Below are 22,073 nucleotides of genomic sequence, written 5' to 3'. Positions count from 1 at the left end.
CAGATTTGTTTCAAATCCATTGTTCTCTCTCTCTCTCTCTCTCTCTCTCTCTCTCTCTCTCTCTCTCTCTCTCTCTCTCTCTCTCTCTCTCTTCTTTTTTTTTTTTTTTTTTTTTTTTTTTGCGAATTTAGCAAGGCTCCTAGTGTGCTGTAAATCCGCGGACATCTCTTGCTGACATTGGCTCTCGTTTTGGGACAGAGACCAATCATCACCGTGAATACTCCATTACGTGACAGAACCAGGAAGTGAACTCGATCCTGGTCGAAATTCCAAAAGTTGAACGACCCATTATTAGAGAACAGAAGCATACAGTCCTCAAACTGATTGTACAAGGAAAGCGTGCACCGCTTTTATAAACTCTGTTTCCAACGTGACCGGTCGTTAATATTGTTTGTATTACAGTTATAGTGTTCGGGTGTTATGGCAGCAGCAGTACAGGGCAGGTGAGTTGAACCTAGCTAACTCTGCTTGACCTCCTGGCTAATAACCTGAAATAAGAGAGGGCAGAAAATCTAAGTAATCGCGACGACAAAAAATAATTATATTAATTAAATTAGGGGCTGTTAATTTCATAACCTTTCTAAAGTGTTGTCCAAGTAATCCGAGAGCACAATTTCTTCCGAAACTTGTATCTGATCATTGTTTAGAATGGCAGAATGACACACTTGTCACCAATATCATTTACAGGTTGTCCAGTTAATGCACATGTGGCAGCAGGAGTGTGGGAAAGATAGAGACCGTATGATATGCCAGCTCTTGCAATGTCAGAGACTGAGGACTGTCAAAGACGCTTTCAGACGGCTGTCGACGTCATTCAAACCCTGCCCAAAAATGGTAGCTTTGCTCACCATTGACAAAAATGACATTATTGTACATAACAGTGATTATGTCATTCAACATGACATCATCTTATTGTAGATAGAAGATGTAAAACTTGCACTGCTTGTAATTGCAAACATTTCTGTAAGTTATAAATATGAGTCCACCACATCACACTGATTCACATAATTTGTAGCAGCACGTGACACCTATGGTGAATTTAAATTGCACTTGTACAGGTTCCTACAGACCCTCTTATGAAGTGATGCTGCGGTTTTATGGCCTGTACAAACAGGCAGTCAGTGGCCCATGTACAGCGCCACGCCCTGGATTCTGGGACCCTATAGGCCGTTACAAATGGTAAAGTTTTAACCAATTTTGAACATCAAGTTCCATAATGTGCCTAATTAAAGTACATGTGATGAGAGCCATTTAAAGGACTGTTTAAAAACTTTAACACAATGTTTTCCCGGTCTTGTGTCAGGGATGCTTGGAATCAGCTCAGAGACATGAGTCGAGAGAGTGCCATGGCTGCATATGTGGATGAAATGAAGAAAGTTGCACAAGAGGTGTGGGAGCTTCATTGAAACCTCATAAATCCATAAAGCAACTTCAGGGAAAAGAAAGTGTTATCTAAATCATGTCGCTGTAGAGAACATGCACATTTGTGTTTAGAGCGGCCAAGCAAATAATTTGTTTCCAATCAATTATTTTATATATATATATATATATTACACCTGTATATCACTAACAGGTAATTGACAACATGCAAATCAATGAGAAGACTGCATCCTTTCTCCACTATTTTGAACCTCTCTATCATGTCATTCATGATATGCCTAGACCTCCAGAGGCAGTTTTATCTCTCAGATCAGGTGTGAATTATTATTATTATTATTATTATTGTAAAATACTATGAGTTCTGTGTGATAAACCTATGATTTCGGTGTTCATTTCAAAAGATGTAAATACCAAAGAAACAATTGATGGTTTGGCTGAACATGATGTGGAGAGGGCAACTCAAGAGCCGGCTCTTCAACTGGAGGACACAGAGACGGTCCCTGACAATGAACTTCAACCTGAGAGCACAGGTAGTGGAATGGCTATCTATAAATGTTGGATGTCTATCCAGAAAATTTTGGAGTCCACCAAAACAATCTTTTTCACAAACAAAAGGCTTGTACAAACAAATACTTGCAATCTTACTTTTTTACTTTATATTATATTATATGATATTGGAGCCTACTATGGCTGAAATGCACCAGTCTTGATCACTATCCAGACATGTCTGACCACAGTTGCTTTTCAAACATTGACAGTTGCATATGTAATAAATGATGCTAAGATTGTGTGTGCTGAATTTCTTCTCTTTCATCGCTGTATATGTGTGTAGAGCCACTTCTGTCTGAGGGTCAGGGGCCAACTAGTGACTCAGAGAGTGAAGTCTTCTGTGACTCATTGGAACAGCTGGACACTATAAGGGTCTGAAATTTGATTAAATTGAATTAAAATGTATGTGATAATATATGTCCTACGTATTGTACACGTTTTATGCCATTACAGCTTGCTGCAATGCCGGGTGGTTATTCCAGTTTCCAGAATGGGCATGCACAGACTGAGACCTCTAAAATCCAGGAGCATCATTACAGCCCTCTCTCTCACATGGGTGTTGGACATGGAGGTGAGGGGGCAGAAGATAGGAATGGTCCTCCCATGAGGAGGAGGACCACAGAAAGACAGGAAATGCAGCAGGACAGGAGGGGTCCTTCTGGTGAGATTAATCTGGATTTTTAATTCAACATTATAAACCACAACCCCAGTCGTCTCTGGGTTCCTCAGGTCACTATTATAAGTGACCCCATATAACAATATTTCAGGTAAATTTTGTAAATTGTGTTTAAAATATCCAAACACCAGATCCCCACACTAACACTACTGTTAAAAAGTTTGGTCAGTAAGATTTGTAAAAAAAAACAAAAAAAATGCACCAAGGCTCCATTTATTTGATTAAAATACAGTAAAAACAGTAATGCTGTGAAATATTATTACAAAAATGTTATAAATGAAATGTACTGTGTTTACAAAGCTGTATTTTCAGAAGCCTTAACTCCAGTCTTCAATGTCTCATGATCCTTCAGAAATCAGTCTAATATGCTGATTTGGTGCTCAAGAAATAAAATTGTCTCAGGTCTGAAGCAGAATTCACTCAAATTATCTTGACCACATTATTAGTGCAGATGAAAGTTTGGATGTTGTCCCCAATATTGAAAGCATTTTGAAGATAAAAAGCTAAACCAAAAAACATTATGTATGCATATGTTTTTGTTCCAGGTTATATGTCTCACCGCATTGCCAGATGGCCGGAGCGGCTCTCCTCAGGGGCTGGTTCAGGGCGAAGGGGCGGAGACGATTCTAAAGGTGGGCCTTACGGGTTACAGGACGGCCAGGTGCAGCAGCAGATCATTCTTGCCTTACAGCAACTCAGAGAGGCCATGCAGAGTGTCATGGAGCGACTAGAGGTAGTTGAAGGTCTTGCAACTGCAAATGTAAGAAAGCTGAATAAAATAAAAACCAAAAATGTGCATGCTATATTTGTCAAAATTCAGCAGTCAAAGAATAGAGACAGGATGCTGCATGATTTCATTTAGTTAATATGAATTTGAATATAAAAATCAAACTTTAAAGAATTAAAAAATGGCTTAAATATAAAAAAAAAATCACCATAAGTATTCATCATAACTGCTGTCATATATGTTGTGCTACTTTAAAGGACAAGTTCGGTATTTTACACTTAAAGCCCTGTTTACAGATCGTATCTGATGAAATAGAACGGTTAAGATTAAAATTTGGACACATGCTGCTGTCCCGAGAATTTTAGGTTTATTTCGCTTCACCCCCTCACCCCCACAATGGTTGTCTATATGCACTGGAAGATTCCGTCCTAAAAACACATTAAACTTTAGTTTACAAAGACGTGAAACTCACCGAGTGGTCAGGGGGTGTTCACTGATATGTTCCATCAAAAATCGCTGAAAAAGATGCATTCCAACAGGTTTTATCGTAGTTTTTGTCCAACTCCATTGACTTAATAGGACGTGCTGTGAGACCGCAGCACCTTTACGGTATTACTCCGCCGCTTCTTCTTCTGCTTCTTCTGTGTATTCAATGAAATGCCCATGGTTTGCTTGCAATTGGCAAAGGTGCATTATCGCCACCAACTGCAGCCCAGCCGAGTGTCTATTATTCAAGCTCTCAACGGAAGAATCACGGGTGTGACGCGTTTGGCAAAATAGGTCCACAAAAGCGAAATAAACCTAAAATTCTCGGGACAGGAGCATGTGTCCAAATTTTAATCTTAACCGTTCTATTTAATCAGATACGATCTGTAAACAGGGCTTTAAGTGTAAAATACCGAACTTGTCCTTTAAATGTCATGATACATTTTTTTTATTTGTTCTGAAAAGTATTTTCTGCATTAATCTTTTAGTTTTACCTCTAGTTTGTTTTTGTTTTGTTTTGTTTTGTTTTTGGATGAGTGAATAAAAATTAACTCCATGATTTGACATTTATCTTTGTTTTTATTTTATCTGCATCTGTATATTTATTTTAAGGCTCAAAATTCACAATGGAGATCCAATTTACAATTCACAGCTGCAGAGGATGAGGTAAAACTTCTGACAGACTTGAGCATCAGTCTCGAGAAGGAATTAATGCTTGTCACTGCTTCTCAATCATACAGTATGTATTTTGATCAAATACACGTGGAAAAGAAAATTCTTCAATATTTGAATTTCTGTTTTGCTGACAGGAGAAATTGTGGCCATTTGACTTCTCTGGGCGCACATTGCTGCTGTTGTTGGTGTGGCCTTTTGTGACTCCGGGCTTAATGTTTTTGTTGAGACGGAAGAAGAGAAAGATTCATGTGTGCATATAAATTTACTGTACTGAGTAGAAATGAAAGTAACAGTCAAGCTAAAGAATGATCATAATTGTGACCTGGTGTATAACAAATTATAGCACTTGTTTGTTAGCGTCAGGTGTAGAGAGGAAATGTTCTAACCTCATATCTCTGAAATGTGATCATTTAGTCTTGTATGAACAAAATGAGTGCAGTTCTGGAGTCCAGGAGCTGATTGTGTTATTAAATGTTCATTATGTGTTCCATGTAATGCTGGTTAAATGTAGCTGTGTGCAGAGACTTTGTCAATAATGATATCCGTTCTCTGGTATTTTGAAAATAAGTCATGTTAATTAGTATGTCTATGTTGATGATTGAAAATGTAAATGCCTTCTGCACCACAAAGGAGTACAGACTTGCTGATCATAACTGCAGAATGCAGACAGTTTGCGTGGGGAACATAACATGCACAGATTCAGAAGCTGTCACTCTGATGATAAAAGGACCAGCAATACAATATCTTCAGATTTGTATTTGTTTTACAATGAGAGGATACAAATAAATGCACCCCCCAATTGCACTGTGTATAATATAATGATCGTCCATTTTTCATTTCAATTAAACGTTAAATTTCGACAGAACCTATATTTGCTGGGTTGTTATCTTTTGTGTAGCTGCAACTCAGTTGAGTTTGAATGGGTAGCCTACTAGATGCATTTAGTAATATATAGGTAAGTAGATTCAAACTAAATTAAGTTATTTAGGAACTAACATCGTTTTATGTTAGATGCCGTCATGTAGGTCAAATTCATTGTCTCCGTGGAATTATAGCAAATATCGAGATTCTTCCATTCGTTCTGTGGTTTGCGTTCTTAAAACAAATGCCTTCTGTGTGAAATATGACGACCATTTCTTAGCACTACTGATGTGTTTGGAGTTGTGCTTTTACTCTCGTTTGACTGAAACGTTTTTTAAAAAAGCGTAAAAATTATATCAAACTGTTCTGTTTTGGTTTGTTTTTTTAAACAGAAGCCAGAAAGCTTGCTAACTTCCCTAGCACAAATTAATTTGTGAGCGAGCGAGCCAACAATGGGGTTTAATTTCTTAAACCTACGCATTTCCATATGTTAAGAGACAATGCATTGGTGTCTTCTAAAACTACTTCTTGGGCAATATCGTGAAATTGTACATCTAATCTGCTCTTCAATATACTAGTAAGCTTTGCCAGCTAGCTTGTAGCTAAATCCAAATGTTATTATGTTTGGCAGAGACAGGGAATTCTAAATATTTAAGTGTCTATATATAAAATGCATGTTCGAACTAAGTAGAGAGGTTTTAGTCTTATTTTATTTTTTTACCAGTTTGCTTGTGCTAACTTATTCATGTTAATCTAGACTCCATTACCCAGCTAGCTGGCTAGCGAACATATTGCTAAACAATCGCTTCATCGTTAGAGAATACACGTAACAACGCCACGACGTTTTATATTTTGTGATGTGACATTTCACTTGAACAAGGGAAAAATTACTTTAGTCGTTATAAATTGCAAGTTCGTCATCACCGTGAACACAATCGTTACTCTTCACATTGAATTGTGAGATGCTGTTAAAAGAACTACTTTATGCGTGAGGGGTGATCAGATCAATCCTCACAAGGGCGCAGGGTGTGGGTTTAATTGTCAAGGTAGAGATGCAAAATAAACAAACGCAATGGAATACACCATCATTGTGTGCTTTATACATACAAAATGGCATCAACACACTTTGTAGTATTATGTCTTTGTAAATCGGTGAAAGTTGAATGTGTCGTAGAATGAGGCGGATGTTTCTACCCGCTTCGGACACGCTTGGTAGAGTCCACTAGAGTGGCCGGGACAGCTTTCTTTTTGATTGACAACAAATTCCACCAATCAGAATGCTTCTATGGTTCAGCGAGTGCACAAAAAACTTTTTATCCAATGAAAATTGCGAGTGGGCGTTACCTGCTCAGGAGCGAAAACAGTTGTTGAATTGTGGGTAATGAATTTTTTGGGTCAGAGGTAATGTATGTGTCAATGCCTAGCGGGACTTCAAGTCCCACAAAGCAGGAAAAAAACTGGAGGACTGGCCGCATGCGCCTTTACGTGGGGGAGGTAATAAATTCACAAGCCCCACAGTTCCCCGTAGCAGAAGCGAATTGGAGTTTGCATTGGAGGGAAATGTTCTCGTACTCGTCGAGAAACCAAGTCAATAGTAGAGGCAGAGGGAACGAAAAGAGTTAACATTAACAGTCTTAGGTAGCATAATAACTCAAATACGAGATTTGAGTTGAACGGTAAGGTACCTCAAATTTTACTTATGCGAGTTTGTTAATGCTGTTTATTATGTATGTTAAAAATCGTTCACTTTTTGAGTAAACATTTCCCTTTTGTCCCCAGTGTTTTGGTGGGTTGTTTTCAATGGCAGTGTTTATGAAGTTGATTTCAATTCCATATCTCAGTTTAACAAAGGAGGGTTTCCCTCATCTCACTGATCACAAACTTGTATCTCCTTCAGGTGGGAGTGTACAGTTATGGAGCTTATTAAAGAAGAAACTGTACCGGAGGATGACAGCAGAGGGCGGCAGAGAGATGGTTTGACAAGTGTCGTCCCCTCGAAACAAGTGCAAAGAAATCAACTGGAGATCTGTCCGGGTCTGGTGTCTGGAGATGTACATCCTATGTGCCGCGGCAGGGATAGGAGCGATCCGGAGCCTAAGGCTGGCGACGCAGCAAGTGACGACGGGTTTCCTGTGGACAAAACAAGTAATAAGAGAGACTCCGATTGCACGAGTCTAAACACAGAGGGGCTGTCAGATGGCCGCCAGGGCAAGAAGAAACACAGACGGCGACCCTCCAAAAAAAAGCGCCGCTGGAAGCCTTACTTCAAATTAACCTGGGAGGAAAAGAAAGAGCTGGATGAACGCGAGACTGCGCGGGCGTCGCGGGTGCGTGCCGAAATGTTCGCCAAAGGTCTCCCCGTCGCCCCATACAACACCACCCAGTTCCTGATGGAGGAACACGACCGAGAAGAACCTGACCTCAACACAGAGCTTGTCGGCCGAAAAACCGGGGCTATCCGCTCCGATGACACGGCCAGTGAGGATGAGAATTTCGAGGCCGAAGAGGAAGACGAGGAGGAAGGGGCCGGCGGCGGCGGCGGCGAAGGGAGCGACGGAATGGGCAGACCCGGGCACGCAGGCGGGGAGTTTTTGCAGAGAGACTTCTCTGAGACCTATGAGAGGTACCACGTCGAGACTCTCCAAAATATGTCCAAACAAGAACTGGTTAGGGAATACCTGGAGCTGGAGAAGTGCATGTCGCGGTTAGAGGAGGAGAACAACTGGCTTCGCCACGTCCGGAGAAATCCCGAGTCCCCTGCTGACGGCACTGGCGCTCAGCGCGTGCGGGAGCTGGAGATTGAGGTGGAGAGACTGAGAGCCGAGAACGAGTTATTACTCAAAACCCCCAAAAGTAAAGGGCCAGGACTCAACCTGTCTCAGTCTAGCTGAATCGATGTTTCATTTCCGTTTTACAAGTCAAATCGTTTCACTGTCTTGGTGTAAACAGCATCTCTATGGTAGCCAAAACCCTCTCAGCCTATGCCATCTGAAGGTAATGTTTTTCTGACAGAAAATTGCATTAAAATCTGTCGTGCGGACCCACATATTTGGTCAGTCTACAGTAATGTATGTTAGTCGTTTGTACGATTAAATTGACTTAAAGAATAGCTTGCAGTGCTTTTCATGTTATGTAAAAACAAGTTTTTGCCATGACGTCACAATCACATCTCGGCTAGTTTCGGGTGTTTTGTTAATTTACCATAATTGTTGAATGTTTGAAAGCGCCTTTCATTCAGAAACGGAGCAAACATGCAGCGTTTCAGATTCATATTTAATGGCGCATATGCTTCAGTGTGTTAATGCATGACAAGACAGTATGTTGTAAACAGTGGAAACCGGTTAATGGTGTTTTGCCCAAATATATTGTCGATTAAATTATTTCACGTTTTAGTTCTAATTTTATTTCTTTATGTTGCCGTTATATTTTCTTTAGATTGGTCTTTAGATTATAAAAAAAATCAAATACATTTCTGAGAATTCCCTTGACACACTCCCCTTTATGTGGACAAACCAATAATAATATAATGTTGAAAAAGGAGACGCTACATTTAAAAAAAAATAATCAACAAGCACCCAATGTAAAATGTACTTGCATGCATTTTTAAAATTCTATTTAAAACCCTGAAACCCCCAAAAAAAACTTTTATTTACAGGCCTGGAACAGTATATATGCTAAATGATTTTTTTACATTTTTTTTATGAATATTTTACAGATACTCTATTTTTTGTGTGCTTCAATTTTTTTAATTTACAGATATTTAAACATTGCCAAGGAGCATGAAAAAGCAGATTTCTTTTTAGGAAAAAAAAAAAAAAGAGAGGGAGAAGAAATCTTTGCTTGAAAACGAAATTGGCTGAAAATGTGAACAAATGCAGTTGGGTCCCAAGGACTTGGATCCCTTTTCTAGTACACTTACTCATTTAGCTCTAAAATGTTTCATTATTTAGATTTTTTTTTTTATTCTTTTTTTTTTTTTTTTTTTTTTTTAAACTACAATTCAGTAATCATTAACAACTGCAGTCATGGATATTCGTTGGTCAGAAGATGTGATCTGGTATTTTCTCAAGTATCTTTTGTGTAATTTTCACAGAACCTACCCGTGTTTAGAAACATATACAATACCGTTCAAAAGTTTAGGGTCGGTAAGATTCAATGTTTTTGAAATAAGTCTCTTATGCTGACTAAGGATTCAATTGTTTGAAGAAAAATACAGCAAAAACCACAAGATTGTGAAATATAAAAATATAAAACGTTTATTTAAATTGTAGTAATGTTTTAAAATGTTATTTATTTCTGCAATGGCAAAACTGAATTTTCTGCAGTCACTTGATCCTTCAGAAATCATTCTAACATGCTGATTTGCTGCTCAAGAAACATATCTTAGTACCTGTGTTGAAAACCGTTGTGCTGCTTACTTTGGGGAAAACTGAGATTATTATTTTTTTTTTTTTTAGGATTCTTTGATGAAAGTTCTCATTTGAATAGGATTCTCATTTGAAATACAAGCTTTAAGAACAATATAAATTAATTTTCTTTGTCTCTTTTGATTAATATTATGCTTCCTTGCTGAATAAAAGTATTCATCTTTTTTATCTTTTTTTTTTTTTAATCCTACTGACCCCAGACTTATGAACGGTAGTGTATGTTTTACCTTTTTTAACTCCTTAGTGTACAACACTCAGTCTGAGCATTATATGTTGGCTGTAGCGATATTCGTTTTTCTGTGCGAAATAGAAAGTTAAAAAGAACTTAAAAAGAACAAATAAAGAGCATTTATTTGAAATGCAAACCTTTTAGAACATTATCAATTAAATGCCTTTGTCTTTGTTAATATTATGCTTCCTTGCTGAATAAAAGGAAAAAAAAAACCTACTGACCCAAACTTTTGAACGGTAGTGTATATGTTTTAGCTACTTTTTTTATTTTTATACTCATTAATGTACAACATGGACCCCACAGAGAAACAAGACATTCTTTATATAACGGCACAAATATAAACCAGTATACTGACTTGCACAATAGGAAACAATTAAAAACAAATCATATTATATTTATCATTTGTACACTGAGGTTAACTTGGCAAGGCTTTGTACATTTGTTGCAAAAGTTGGTCCACACATTCACCCATATACTGTATGTACATGCACAGGGAAGTAAAAACAAACGTGAAGTTCACAGTATACATTAACTCAAGATTAGATCTTAAGGGGACATTAAGTTGACACACTTCCTGGTCACAAAAGATTAATTTCACAGGTGTATCAAAGCCATCATGGAGCAAAACATGCTAAAAATAGGAAGTAGAGGAAAGAGCACAGTGAGTTGGTTATTCAAGGATAATCGCTCATATATCTTGTTTTGACATCAATCTGCAGTTTTGTCAATGCAGCTTTTATTGCATTGGAAAACTGTTAAAGGGTAGGTATTGGTTTTTGCAAGGGGGGAGAACAATTTCAGACCGCAATCTGTTTTGAGGAACTAGTCTGAAGGCAATTTAATATCTTTATTATGGATATGTACTATAGATGTCTTGTTACACTGCTCTCTGGAATACCGGTACTTGATTATGATAGGTCAATAGTGCAAGTGTATGAGTGCAATTCTAAACACAATAAGCCAAAAATTACTTAGCCCCCTTCCACTCTCATGAAGCACTGTGAATGAAGTAATTAAGTAATTCTCCCTTTGCTTTCAAACTACTTAAATATTTGTGTGTGAGGGATGGGCAACTTTGATCTGGAGGGCAGGTGTTCTGCAGAGTCTAGTTCCAAACTTTCATCCCTAATCAAACATAAAATGTACCAGTCAAAAACATTACTAATATATATATATATATATATATATATATGTATAGTAATATTTCAAAATTTTTGACTGGTACATTTTATGTTTGATTTGGGATGGATTTTTTATTTAATTTTTTCTCTTATGCTCGCCAAGGCTAAATTTATTTCATGAAAAATACAGTAAAACCAGTAATATTGTGAAATATAAAAAAATTTAAAGAACTGTTTTCTATTTGAATATATATATATATATATATATATATTAGTAATTTATTCCTGTGATGACAAAGCAGAATTTTCAGCAGTCATTACTTTAGTCTTTAGTGTCACATGATCCTTCATAAATCATTCTAATGGGCTGATTTGGTGCTCAGGTAACAATTATTAGTAGTATAAATGATGCAGTTGTCAATGTTGATAACATTTTTGTGGCAATTGTGATATTTCTTTCAGGATTCTTTGATGAATATAAAGTTAAATGAACAGCATTTATTTACATTTCTTAAATAGAAATATTTTGTAACATTATAAATGAATAATTATACATTATACTGTCGATCACTTAATTATTTTTTTAATTTTTGAAAATGTGGTTCTTTGAAAACCTTGATGAATAAAAGTATACTTGGAGAGCAGAAGAGACTTTTTTCCAAAAAAATCATATTGACATGTACTCAGGTACACTGCCCTTCAAAAGTTTGGGAATGGTAAGATTTTTATTGTGTGTAATAGAAGTCTCTTATGCTGCTCACCAAGGTTGCATTTATTTTGATTAAAAATACAAAAGAAAACCGTAATATTGTGTAATATTACAATTTAAAATAACTGTTTTCTATTTTAATATATTTTAAAGTGTAATTTATTCCTGTGATGCAAAGCTGAATTTTCAGTTTTGCCAATTTTCTATTTTATTTACAGGCCTGGAACAGTATATATGCTAAATGATTTTTTTACATTTTTTTTATGAATATTTTACAGATACTCTATTTTTTGTGTGCTTCAATTTTTTTAATTTACAGATATTTAAACATTGCCAAGGAGCATGAAAAAGCAGATTTCTTTTTAGGAAAAAAAAAAAAAAGAGAGGGAGAAGAAATCTTTGCTTGAAAACGAAATTGGCTGAAAATGTGAACAAATGCAGTTGGGTCCCAAGGACTTGGATCCCTTTTCTAGTACACTTACTCATTTAGCTCTAAAATGTTTCATTATTTAGATTTTTTTTTTTATTCTTTTTTTTTTTTTTTTTTTTTTTTAAACTACAATTCAGTAATCATTAACAACTGCAGTCATGGATATTCGTTGGTCAGAAGATGTGATCTGGTATTTTCTCAAGTATCTTTTGTGTAATTTTCACAGAACCTACCCGTGTTTAGAAACATATACAATACCGTTCAAAAGTTTAGGGTCGGTAAGATTCAATGTTTTTGAAATAAGTCTCTTATGCTGACTAAGGATTCAATTGTTTGAAGAAAAATACAGCAAAAACCACAAGATTGTGAAATATAAAAATATAAAACGTTTATTTAAATTGTAGTAATGTTTTAAAATGTTATTTATTTCTGCAATGGCAAAACTGAATTTTCTGCAGTCACTTGATCCTTCAGAAATCATTCTAACATGCTGATTTGCTGCTCAAGAAACATATCTTAGTACCTGTGTTGAAAACCGTTGTGCTGCTTACTTTGGGGAAAACTGAGATTATTATTTTTTTTTTTTTTAGGATTCTTTGATGAAAGTTCTCATTTGAATAGGATTCTCATTTGAAATACAAGCTTTAAGAACAATATAAATTAATTTTCTTTGTCTCTTTTGATTAATATTATGCTTCCTTGCTGAATAAAAGTATTCATCTTTTTTATCTTTTTTTTTTTTTAATCCTACTGACCCCAGACTTATGAACGGTAGTGTATGTTTTACCTTTTTTAACTCCTTAGTGTACAACACTCAGTCTGAGCATTATATGTTGGCTGTAGCGATATTCGTTTTTCTGTGCGAAATAGAAAGTTAAAAAGAACTTAAAAAGAACAAATAAAGAGCATTTATTTGAAATGCAAACCTTTTAGAACATTATCAATTAAATGCCTTTGTCTTTGTTAATATTATGCTTCCTTGCTGAATAAAAGGAAAAAAAAAACCTACTGACCCAAACTTTTGAACGGTAGTGTATATGTTTTAGCTACTTTTTTTATTTTTATACTCATTAATGTACAACATGGACCCCACAGAGAAACAAGACATTCTTTATATAACGGCACAAATATAAACCAGTATACTGACTTGCACAATAGGAAACAATTAAAAACAAATCATATTATATTTATCATTTGTACACTGAGGTTAACTTGGCAAGGCTTTGTACATTTGTTGCAAAAGTTGGTCCACACATTCACCCATATACTGTATGTACATGCACAGGGAAGTAAAAACAAACGTGAAGTTCACAGTATACATTAACTCAAGATTAGATCTTAAGGGGACATTAAGTTGACACACTTCCTGGTCACAAAAGATTAATTTCACAGGTGTATCAAAGCCATCATGGAGCAAAACATGCTAAAAATAGGAAGTAGAGGAAAGAGCACAGTGAGTTGGTTATTCAAGGATAATCGCTCATATATCTTGTTTTGACATCAATCTGCAGTTTTGTCAATGCAGCTTTTATTGCATTGGAAAACTGTTAAAGGGTAGGTATTGGTTTTTGCAAGGGGGGAGAACAATTTCAGACCGCAATCTGTTTTGAGGAACTAGTCTGAAGGCAATTTAATATCTTTATTATGGATATGTACTATAGATGTCTTGTTACACTGCTCTCTGGAATACCGGTACTTGATTATGATAGGTCAATAGTGCAAGTGTATGAGTGCAATTCTAAACACAATAAGCCAAAAATTACTTAGCCCCCTTCCACTCTCATGAAGCACTGTGAATGAAGTAATTAAGTAATTCTCCCTTTGCTTTCAAACTACTTAAATATTTGTGTGTGAGGGATGGGCAACTTTGATCTGGAGGGCAGGTGTTCTGCAGAGTCTAGTTCCAAACTTTCATCCCTAATCAAACATAAAATGTACCAGTCAAAAACATTACTAATATATATATATATATATATATATATATATATGTATAGTAATATTTCAAAATTTTTGACTGGTACATTTTATGTTTGATTTGGGATGGATTTTTTATTTAATTTTTTCTCTTATGCTCGCCAAGGCTAAATTTATTTCATGAAAAATACAGTAAAACCAGTAATATTGTGAAATATAAAAAAATTTAAAGAACTGTTTTCTATTTGAATATATATATATATATATATATATATATATATATATATATATATATATATATATATATATATTAGTAATTTATTCCTGTGATGACAAAGCAGAATTTTCAGCAGTCATTACTTTAGTCTTTAGTGTCACATGATCCTTCATAAATCATTCTAATGGGCTGATTTGGTGCTCAGGTAACAATTATTAGTAGTATAAATGATGCAGTTGTCAATGTTGATAACATTTTTGTGGCAATTGTGATATTTCTTTCAGGATTCTTTGATGAATATAAAGTTAAATGAACAGCATTTATTTACATTTCTTAAATAGAAATATTTTGTAACATTATAAATGAATAATTATACATTATACTGTCGATCACTTAATTATTTTTTTAATTTTTGAAAATGTGGTTCTTTGAAAACCTTGATGAATAAAAGTATACTTGGAGAGCAGAAGAGACTTTTTTCCAAAAAAAATCATATTGACATGTACTCAGGTACACTGCCCTTCAAAAGTTTGGGAATGGTAAGATTTTTATTGTGTGTAATAGAAGTCTCTTATGCTGCTCACCAAGGTTGCATTTATTTTGATTAAAAATACAAAAGAAAACCGTAATATTGTGTAATATTACAATTTAAAATAACTGTTTTCTATTTTAATATATTTTAAAGTGTAATTTATTCCTGTGATGCAAAGCTGAATTTTCAGCATCATTACTCCAGTCTTCAGTGTCACATGATCCTTCAGAAATCATTCTAATATACCGATTTGCATTAAATGCATATTATTCAGCAAGGATGCATTAAATTGATCAAAAGTGACCGTAAATACATTTATAATGTAACAAAATATTATATTTCAAATAAATGAAATGAACTTTCTATTAATCAAAGAATCCTGAATTTTTTTTTTTTTTTTTTTTTTTTTTTTTTGCTTAACTCTTTAAAAAGGACCTTTTAAAACTTCCTAATGGAAAAATGTATGCAAACTAAGGCTGCTGAAAAAGTGGGTGGGCACTGTTGCACTCTATATTCACTGGCATCTGTAGCACTGTATGAAGCACAGCTCACAAAGAAGTCAAGCAGCTTTCTGTTGGTCAACACTGAATTCACGTGACCATCTTAAACCTGATGCAAACGCTGTGTGGGGAAATCTTACACCCTCAAGCGGAATTCCTTATCAAGCTGATTCCTATTGAAATGCCTCGATTGTGACTTTGCCTCGCTGATTGTTTTGTACATTTTATTGGGCTATTATTCTTTGTGAAAGCTTTAAGATAATATTAATGTAAGATTATAAAATAAGTTACACTTGAATAAATATTTTTGTATTTGATGAGTAGCGTGTAGCGGGCTAATATACAGTCAGATGGTCATTACCACAAAACGTATTTTGTGACTGACAGCCTGAATGTAAATTATCTGCTACATATTTATGCTATGTATTCTTAAAGTGGAAGCTCTGAATGGCATTTTCAAACTCAGACACTCAAAGTACTTTACTGCACCTGTTTGTAGGTGCCACATTGTGCTTAATAATGCTTTTGTCACTTGTTGATATCATGAGAGTGGTGTTATGTCATATGGTTGTGGCATTGTGGCTTTAGCTGCCAGGCTGTGCAGGAGGGGGTGAGGGGACAAAAAAGCATTAAAGTTGAGAAGAGCTGAAGTTGGCAAGGGGTTGTTTATGCGTTTCATGTTTTATAGTGTCTTATTGCTTGGTCATCCCTCCCAGGGCATATTAACCAGAACTGTGTGGCGCCTCCAGTCTCGTCTACAGCGGCGTGTCTCTGTTGAGCCTGCCTGCTGCTTGCTCCCTGCTCCCCAAAGGCAATCGGCTGTTCGGTTGACCTGCTCTTGACACATCCAGACCTGCTGAAGAGACGGCTCCCTGCTGCTCCAACCGGGCAACTTCTCTTGACCTCTAACGAGAGATGCTTTGACTCGAGAAGTCCAGGTGTGTGTGAGAGGCCCGTTCCTCTCCAGTCTGGCTCCGCTCTACATATAGTGAGTGAGGTCGCACTCTTTCTTCTCTCAGTTTCCTCCATGTGACACTGCGAGTGATATTCAATGGCTGTGGCGGATTGGAGCAGATGGAGGCAGAGGGTCAGGCTTCGAGCCTCGACACACTGTGGTGGTGTGAATAAAGGAAACTCGGAGAGCGCCGAGAGCGAATCCGACCCGTTTGTTCTCTCTCAGAAACCTTCACTTTTATCTCATCCTGTTCCTTCTGCAAAATGACTTCGTCCTCCTCCTCCTCTTTCACCCTTTCTTCTTCTTGGCCCTCCACCACCTGTTTTGGTTTTCCCTCCATCTCGCTGACTTCCTCAGTCTCTTCTTCTGATTTTCGGGGTGGGCGTCTACTTTGTCTTGCTTCACTGTCCCCTTGAACCTTGCTGTTGCCACTCATTTCCTCATAGTTGCTGGCTTTGATTGGTTTATGTTCAGAGTCTTCATCAGTGCTGCTGCCTTCGGGGAAGGTGCTTTGGTGTTTCTTTCTCTTTCGGGTCACGGCTGATATGATGGACAGGGGGAGGAAGTCTTTGGCACTTAGGTCTTTCTTGGAGGTGGAAGTTCCCTGTGATGAAAGTTGCATTTTAAATGTAACATTTAAAAAAAAAAAAATGTTGCACCATTTCTTCTGATGAAGCTTAAGTCTTAAGTGTTATCAGAAGTTTATCCAGGAGGCATGAAAATCTGGAATTCTAAATCTTTTAAATAAATCTGCTCTTTGGATAATTTTGAAATCATGCTGGATTCCACGATCATCCGGTTTGACACAAACTTGTGGAGCTCATGCATCTCAAGTGCTGCTGTCTTTAAAGCAAAAGGATTCCCAAAATACTAAGACATTCCTGTTCATTTTTATGTTAGACTTTACTCATTGTTATGCTGATAGTATAATTTATAATGGAAAAATATTATATTATAAATTCTATTATAAATAAGAAGTTGTTTTCACTAACAATCTTAGCCTTGGGCACTACTGTATGTAATAAAACCATCAAAATAAAAATGTAATTAAAAAGGGGTCTTTGCATTAAACAACTTGCAATGAAAAATATCTATGTTACTGTTTAATACAAAACAATATATAATTAAAAATATAAGGAAAAAAAATACATATAATAACTGTATTATAATACATATTTTTTATAATGAAATAAAATAACTGCAAAATACCCATTAAGAAATATTTAGGGCTGGTAAATTTTCTCAATTCGCAGAAGTTCATTTTAGACCCTGATCTCTTACCTTAGATTTAGCTGAGTCACTAGTGGTGAAATCTGTATAGGGGAGGAAAAGGAACAATACAGTCAGGGAGCTCATTGTTAGACACTGAGCTTTATCTGAGAATTTAAAGCAAGATAAATGGAGACATTTGGGAGTGTAATCTGTGCTGTATGTCTTTAAAGCTGAAGTGTGTATTCCTGCACTGCTAGTGTCACCAATGGAATTTAAGATACTGTCTGTGACTGTTTTCAAACAAATGTCCCCCTAATTGATTAGGATAGATAGTCCCACCTGAAACTTAGACTTTTGGTTGAGCCAATATTGCCTTTATACTACAACCAACAGAGCAATAGCCCTACAGAGCATCTTACACGCCACATATTTACAACCTATTTGTCTGTTTTGCATCTTAAACAGAGATGAGAACATATTTAACATTAAAAATTACACATATTTACCTTTAAGAGCTAAAAACACTTCTGAAATAATAGATGCTGTTTCTTGGTTTAAGATTACAAAATTGAATATCAGAATATGAAAACATGTTGTCATAAGCTGCAACAGATGGTAAAATAACTATTAAAAAACTATTCCTGCGCCTACCGCAAACTTTGATCCATTGGCTCAGCTAGTAGAATGATGCAGAAAAAATCCAGAGAGAGAAAGATGAAAAGAAGAATAGGATATGCATGTAAAGAGAATGAGAGCAGGTGTAGTAAGAGTTTTTTTTTAAGGGAAGTGTAAATAGAGATTACAGTGAAAACCATCTCCCAGTTAGAAAAATAATACCAAATGAGGAGGAGGATTTCATGAAGCTTGTTAAAACAAGCTCTTCACATCTCAACTTGTTTCTTTACAGGTTAATATACACCTGTGCGAACAAGTTCATTTCATGTCAGTATCTCTCACCCGAGGAGTCTCTGAGCAGCACCGTCCTGCCAATGTTAGACAGGAGGTGGTCAATATTTGGAACAGGCTGTATGTTCTGCTGGTCCTCTGGTGTCTGCAGAAAAAACATAATGTTGGCTGATATTTGAGTTTTTAAGTGTCCTGTCCACCCTGACCACTTTATTCAGCTAATATAGAATGACTGACCACTGAACTGTATTAAAGTAACTATTTTTTGTTTGCGCTGAAAGCATAATTCTAACCCGTTAAATTGATGATGAGACAGACCGAAGACTGTCATAAACTCTGCTTGGGGGAAATCTCAAGTGTGAAATCCCTTATTAAGCTTAATACATATTTAAAATTATTAGGAAAAAAAAAGTCTTTACCTTCTCATCCTTTTCCTGCTCATCACTGAAGAACCACATATGCTGCAACAAAGAAAGAGTACTTAAGCCCAATCCCATTTCTACCCCTTTGTAGGTGTCTACCCCCTGGTGTCTCGATTCTCTTTTGGTTGGAGGGGTAGGAGGAAGGGCCAGATAGCAGGTTTATTCTACGATAACAACCAGCTGGATGTACATTATCCCTTACAATATGTACATATGTACATATACCCTTACTTGTTTAAAAAACGGAAAAACGAAGAAACCGTTAGTTTATCGCATATTCAAACCTTCTCGTGGACATACAAAACAAGTTTCAGTATGGTCCATGTACGTTTTGATAGTTTGTTTTCCGAGTTGAAATGAAATAAGCAAAAACGAGAAAACGAGCCTTTATTCGTTTTTCGTTTTTTCAAAAAAACGAAAAATATGAGATTTCGGCTTGATTTTTCGTTTTCTGGTTCACGGTTCAAAAACGGATAAATGACTTCAAAATCCGTTTTGCACATGTGGGCGGTCATGAGACGCCCCTTTCACCCGATCGGTCAAGCAAATCTGAGCCTGTGACGTCATCAGTAGTTCCCCAGGTCTGTTCGACAAAATAATAGTCCTATGGCTCTGCGTATTCCGCGTCTTAAACTGTACAGGGCATGTCTAGAACGGGCTTTCTTCTGTGCAACTTAACCCGTTTCACATAAATATTTATATATCAGAAATATTAATCTGCATCCAGCCGGTTTTATTTAATTGTGCTGTGCAGTGTTAAATGTGTGTGTGCTGCGCCTGCGCTAGACAGCGGTTGAAGTTCAGTCAAGTATACGCAGCTGTCATAACTCTTCTTTTAGACAATACGCTCAGTTTTAGACAAGGAGATGTCATTGCAAATACTTTAATGCAAAACTGCTAATGGTGGTATAGGCTACCGATGAGGGTAAATCTTTTTTTTTTTTTTACTGTAACTATAATCATAGCTGCGAGAGTGAGACAGCGAGATGATTGACAGGTCGATAGCCTATAGCGGAGGAAAAAGCGCAAGATAGCCTATTTTGTTAGTAAAAAATAAATAAATATTTTGTTTACTATAAGTGAGATTGTCTTTGAAAACAATAACAACAAAACAATCAAATAACACTGAACCACAAACTGAGCGTTCATTTTAAAGGGAAATTTCCAAATATCTTTTATTTATCTGTTATAATGCTTTTGTTTTATGTAGCCTAGGCCTGTTGCGTCTTAATCGTTTTGTTAATAAATGTCTAATATAGGCTACTATGCGCCCCATGAGTTTTTTTTATTGTAGCCTTCTATTTTATTGTTGTTGTGCTTCCATTAAAATAACATTGAACCAATTCGTTATACAGCCAGCACTGGAGTTGTCTGGACCACTGGGCTCCCATTTGGGTCCCAGACTCCCAGTAGGTGATCCTGAATTAACAGATTGATTGAACGCATGTTCGCTTGAGTTGTTCAGTTTATCTCTGTCACCAAATTTAAAGAAACTGAGATTTTATTTTATTTTATACAAATATTTATTTTCATGATATAATTAATCGGCTTATGTCCGTGACGCCACCTGTCTGAAGAGCATTTTTGAAACCCGCTTGCTTATGGCTGACTTGCCGCCACCTACTGGCGGTCTTTCATGTTGAAAGTATTACATTTAACTTCATATTTTTCACTGTTGCATTTAATAGTCTCTTAGTATGCAATTGAAATTGCTATAAAAATGCACTAACTGTGCCACCTTTGAGCTGCAAAAAACTGTGTGTAAATACATAAATCCCATGTCAGATACAGATTTCATCAGACAGCCTATAGGCTATCTACAGCAATTTGTGTTGATTGAATATTAAGAAAGTTATGACATATATTTACAGGGTTTCAAAAAAACAATTCTACATTTGCTCACAACATTTTTCTTACAAAAACCAAATTTTACTGGACAATGTCTATTACAGTACAACATAAGGGTGATAACAGAGTGATATGATTTAAGAAAAGTTTATTTTCATCACACTATAATGTGATCAAAGATTTAAATATAAACTCTGTATGCAACACAGCTTCATAGGCTACTACTATGCCTCACCTTATTCTGCTCTAAACAATGGCTCCGGTTGCCTACTTCCGGTTCGTAGAGATACCTGTCAATTTTGATGGACGTGTCTCTGTACGTTGTTAATTATTGTATATTGTTTTATTGTGTATTAAGGGGAATAGGCCTTACATCAAAATTGTCTCTCTTAACTGCGTCTGCATAAGTGATTCTCAATTGTAGCGGGTAGGCTATATGCGGTGAGGTGAACCCAGGAAAAATTAGGCCCTTTTTAAAAATGTAGGCCTATAACCTAGGCCTATATTTTATATAAAAGTTTTAGGCCTATATTATATTATTATATACGTTTTTTTGTTAATATATCTTCATTAGATATAATTATACAAAATACTAGTGAAAACGCCATCTAACAGAACATAAATTATTTATTTATTTACAATATTATCTGCTTATTTTAATTAACGAAATGTCAATCTTCATCTTTATAACAGAAGATACAATACAACAACATCTTAAACATACAGTACAATTAGCCTATCAGTATCCAAAAAATAATAAGTAAATAATGTCAATTAAATATTGATTAGAGTTCCCATAGACTTTTTCTAGTCGACTAGTAGTCATTTATTTAAGCAATAGCTAAGTTGACTAATCGCACGTTTATATTAATTAAATACTGGGTGCATGGAGGAATAGGCTATCCTATTCCGCGCTCAAGCACATGCATAAATCTTGCCGCAAAAGTAGGCTAATTATAATAAATGTTTCTGAAAAAATAAAGAGGCATTTTAATTGTTTATTAATAAACTACTGTTTTCTAAATCAGTGTCGGCTGCAAATATCCATACATCTTCGCTGTATGCAGATGCGCATTTAGAGAGAAATCCACATGGGTTACAAAATCAGATGCTTTCGATTCGAATTTGTTCATTTAAAAGTGTACATTTCAAGCTTTAAATAGGTAATAATTATTGTATAGGAATATTCCTGTCTGTTAGGCAGTATACACTGTTTCAGTTCATTTCTGAGACGCACTCAAGTTCATTTCTGAGACGCACTCCAGTTCACAGAGATCATGAAAGTGTGCCTGAT

At 36.0% G+C, this 22,073-nt stretch overlaps 3 protein-coding genes across 12 annotated transcripts in view; 2 read left to right on the top strand and 1 right to left on the bottom strand.

Moving 5' to 3' along the window:
• Positions 1 to 190: 190 nt before the first annotated feature.
• On the top strand, positions 191 to 5,362 carry acbd4 (acyl-CoA binding domain containing 4). 3 transcript variants are annotated; one of them, XM_082152830.1, is made up of 11 exons: positions 191 to 443; positions 688 to 834; positions 1,059 to 1,179; positions 1,304 to 1,388; positions 1,574 to 1,694; positions 1,782 to 1,910; positions 2,213 to 2,301; positions 2,383 to 2,590; positions 3,151 to 3,338; positions 4,431 to 4,484; positions 4,628 to 5,362. In XM_082152830.1, exons 2-11 carry the CDS (start codon positions 747 to 749, stop codon positions 4,751 to 4,753), a joined length of 1,209 nt encoding a protein of 402 aa, XP_082008956.1. In that variant the 5' UTR covers positions 191 to 443; positions 688 to 746; the 3' UTR covers positions 4,754 to 5,362. The 3 variants fall into 3 exon arrangements, with proteins under 3 accessions (XP_082008956.1, XP_082008955.1, XP_082008957.1); XM_082152829.1 differs by having other exon boundaries at positions 194 to 443; positions 3,151 to 3,365; XM_082152831.1 differs by lacking the exon at positions 191 to 443 and having other exon boundaries at positions 697 to 963; positions 3,151 to 3,365.
• Positions 5,363 to 5,413: 51 nt separating this feature from the next.
• hexim1 (HEXIM P-TEFb complex subunit 1) lies at positions 5,414 to 9,336 on the top strand. 2 transcript variants are annotated; one of them, XM_082152854.1, is made up of 2 exons: positions 5,414 to 5,448; positions 7,252 to 9,336. In XM_082152854.1, the coding sequence occupies exons 1-2, from the start codon at positions 5,429 to 5,431 to the stop codon at positions 8,243 to 8,245; spliced, it is 1,014 nt and encodes a 337-aa protein (XP_082008980.1). In that variant the 5' UTR covers positions 5,414 to 5,428; the 3' UTR covers positions 8,246 to 9,336. The 2 variants fall into 2 exon arrangements, with proteins under 2 accessions (XP_082008980.1, XP_082008981.1); XM_082152855.1 differs by lacking the exon at positions 5,414 to 5,448 and adding an exon at positions 6,872 to 7,030.
• A 3,505-nt stretch (positions 9,337 to 12,841) lies between these two features.
• arhgap23b (Rho GTPase activating protein 23b) overlaps positions 12,842 to 22,073 on the bottom strand; it is a 551,994-nt gene continuing 542,762 nt past the window's right edge. For 6 of the 7 annotated variants that reach the window (XM_082152677.1, XM_082152678.1, XM_082152673.1 and 3 more), the window contains 4 exons: positions 18,929 to 18,970; positions 18,561 to 18,654; positions 17,673 to 17,704; positions 12,842 to 16,995 (listed from right to left, as the gene is read on the bottom strand). In XM_082152677.1, the coding sequence (XP_082008803.1) occupies positions 16,525 to 16,995; positions 17,673 to 17,704; positions 18,561 to 18,654; positions 18,929 to 18,970 (639 nt within the window). In that variant the 3' untranslated portion in view covers positions 12,842 to 16,524. The remainder of the gene's footprint in view (positions 16,996 to 17,672; positions 17,705 to 18,560; positions 18,655 to 18,928; positions 18,971 to 22,073) is intronic. The other variant, XM_082152675.1, reaches the window with a different exon arrangement.

The sequence above is a fragment of the Leuciscus leuciscus genome (assembly GCF_965113295.1).
Source record: "Leuciscus leuciscus genome assembly, chromosome: 21".
NCBI classification, from domain to species: domain Eukaryota; kingdom Metazoa; phylum Chordata; class Actinopteri; order Cypriniformes; family Leuciscidae; genus Leuciscus; species Leuciscus leuciscus.
Note: the sequence above shows the minus strand (reverse complement) of the source record. Positions and strands in the feature narration are given on the sequence as shown.

Bases quoted from the DNA above. Each gene is read 5' to 3' on its own strand.
- acbd4 (XM_082152829.1), top strand. From the start codon at position 747: ATGCCAGCTCTTGCAATGTCAGAGACTGAGGACTGTCAAAGACGCTTT. The intron at 1,389-1,573 runs GTGTGGGAGCTT...TATCACTAACAG, and splicing joins TGAAGAAAGTTGCACAAGAG to GTAATTGACAACATGCAAAT. The intron at 4,485-4,627 runs GTAAAACTTCTG...TTTTGCTGACAG, and splicing joins TCACAGCTGCAGAGGATGAG to GAGAAATTGTGGCCATTTGA.
- hexim1 (XM_082152854.1), top strand. From the start codon at position 5,429: ATGCATTTAGTAATATATAG. The intron at 5,449-7,251 runs GTAAGTAGATTC...TATCTCCTTCAG, and splicing joins ATGCATTTAGTAATATATAG to GTGGGAGTGTACAGTTATGG.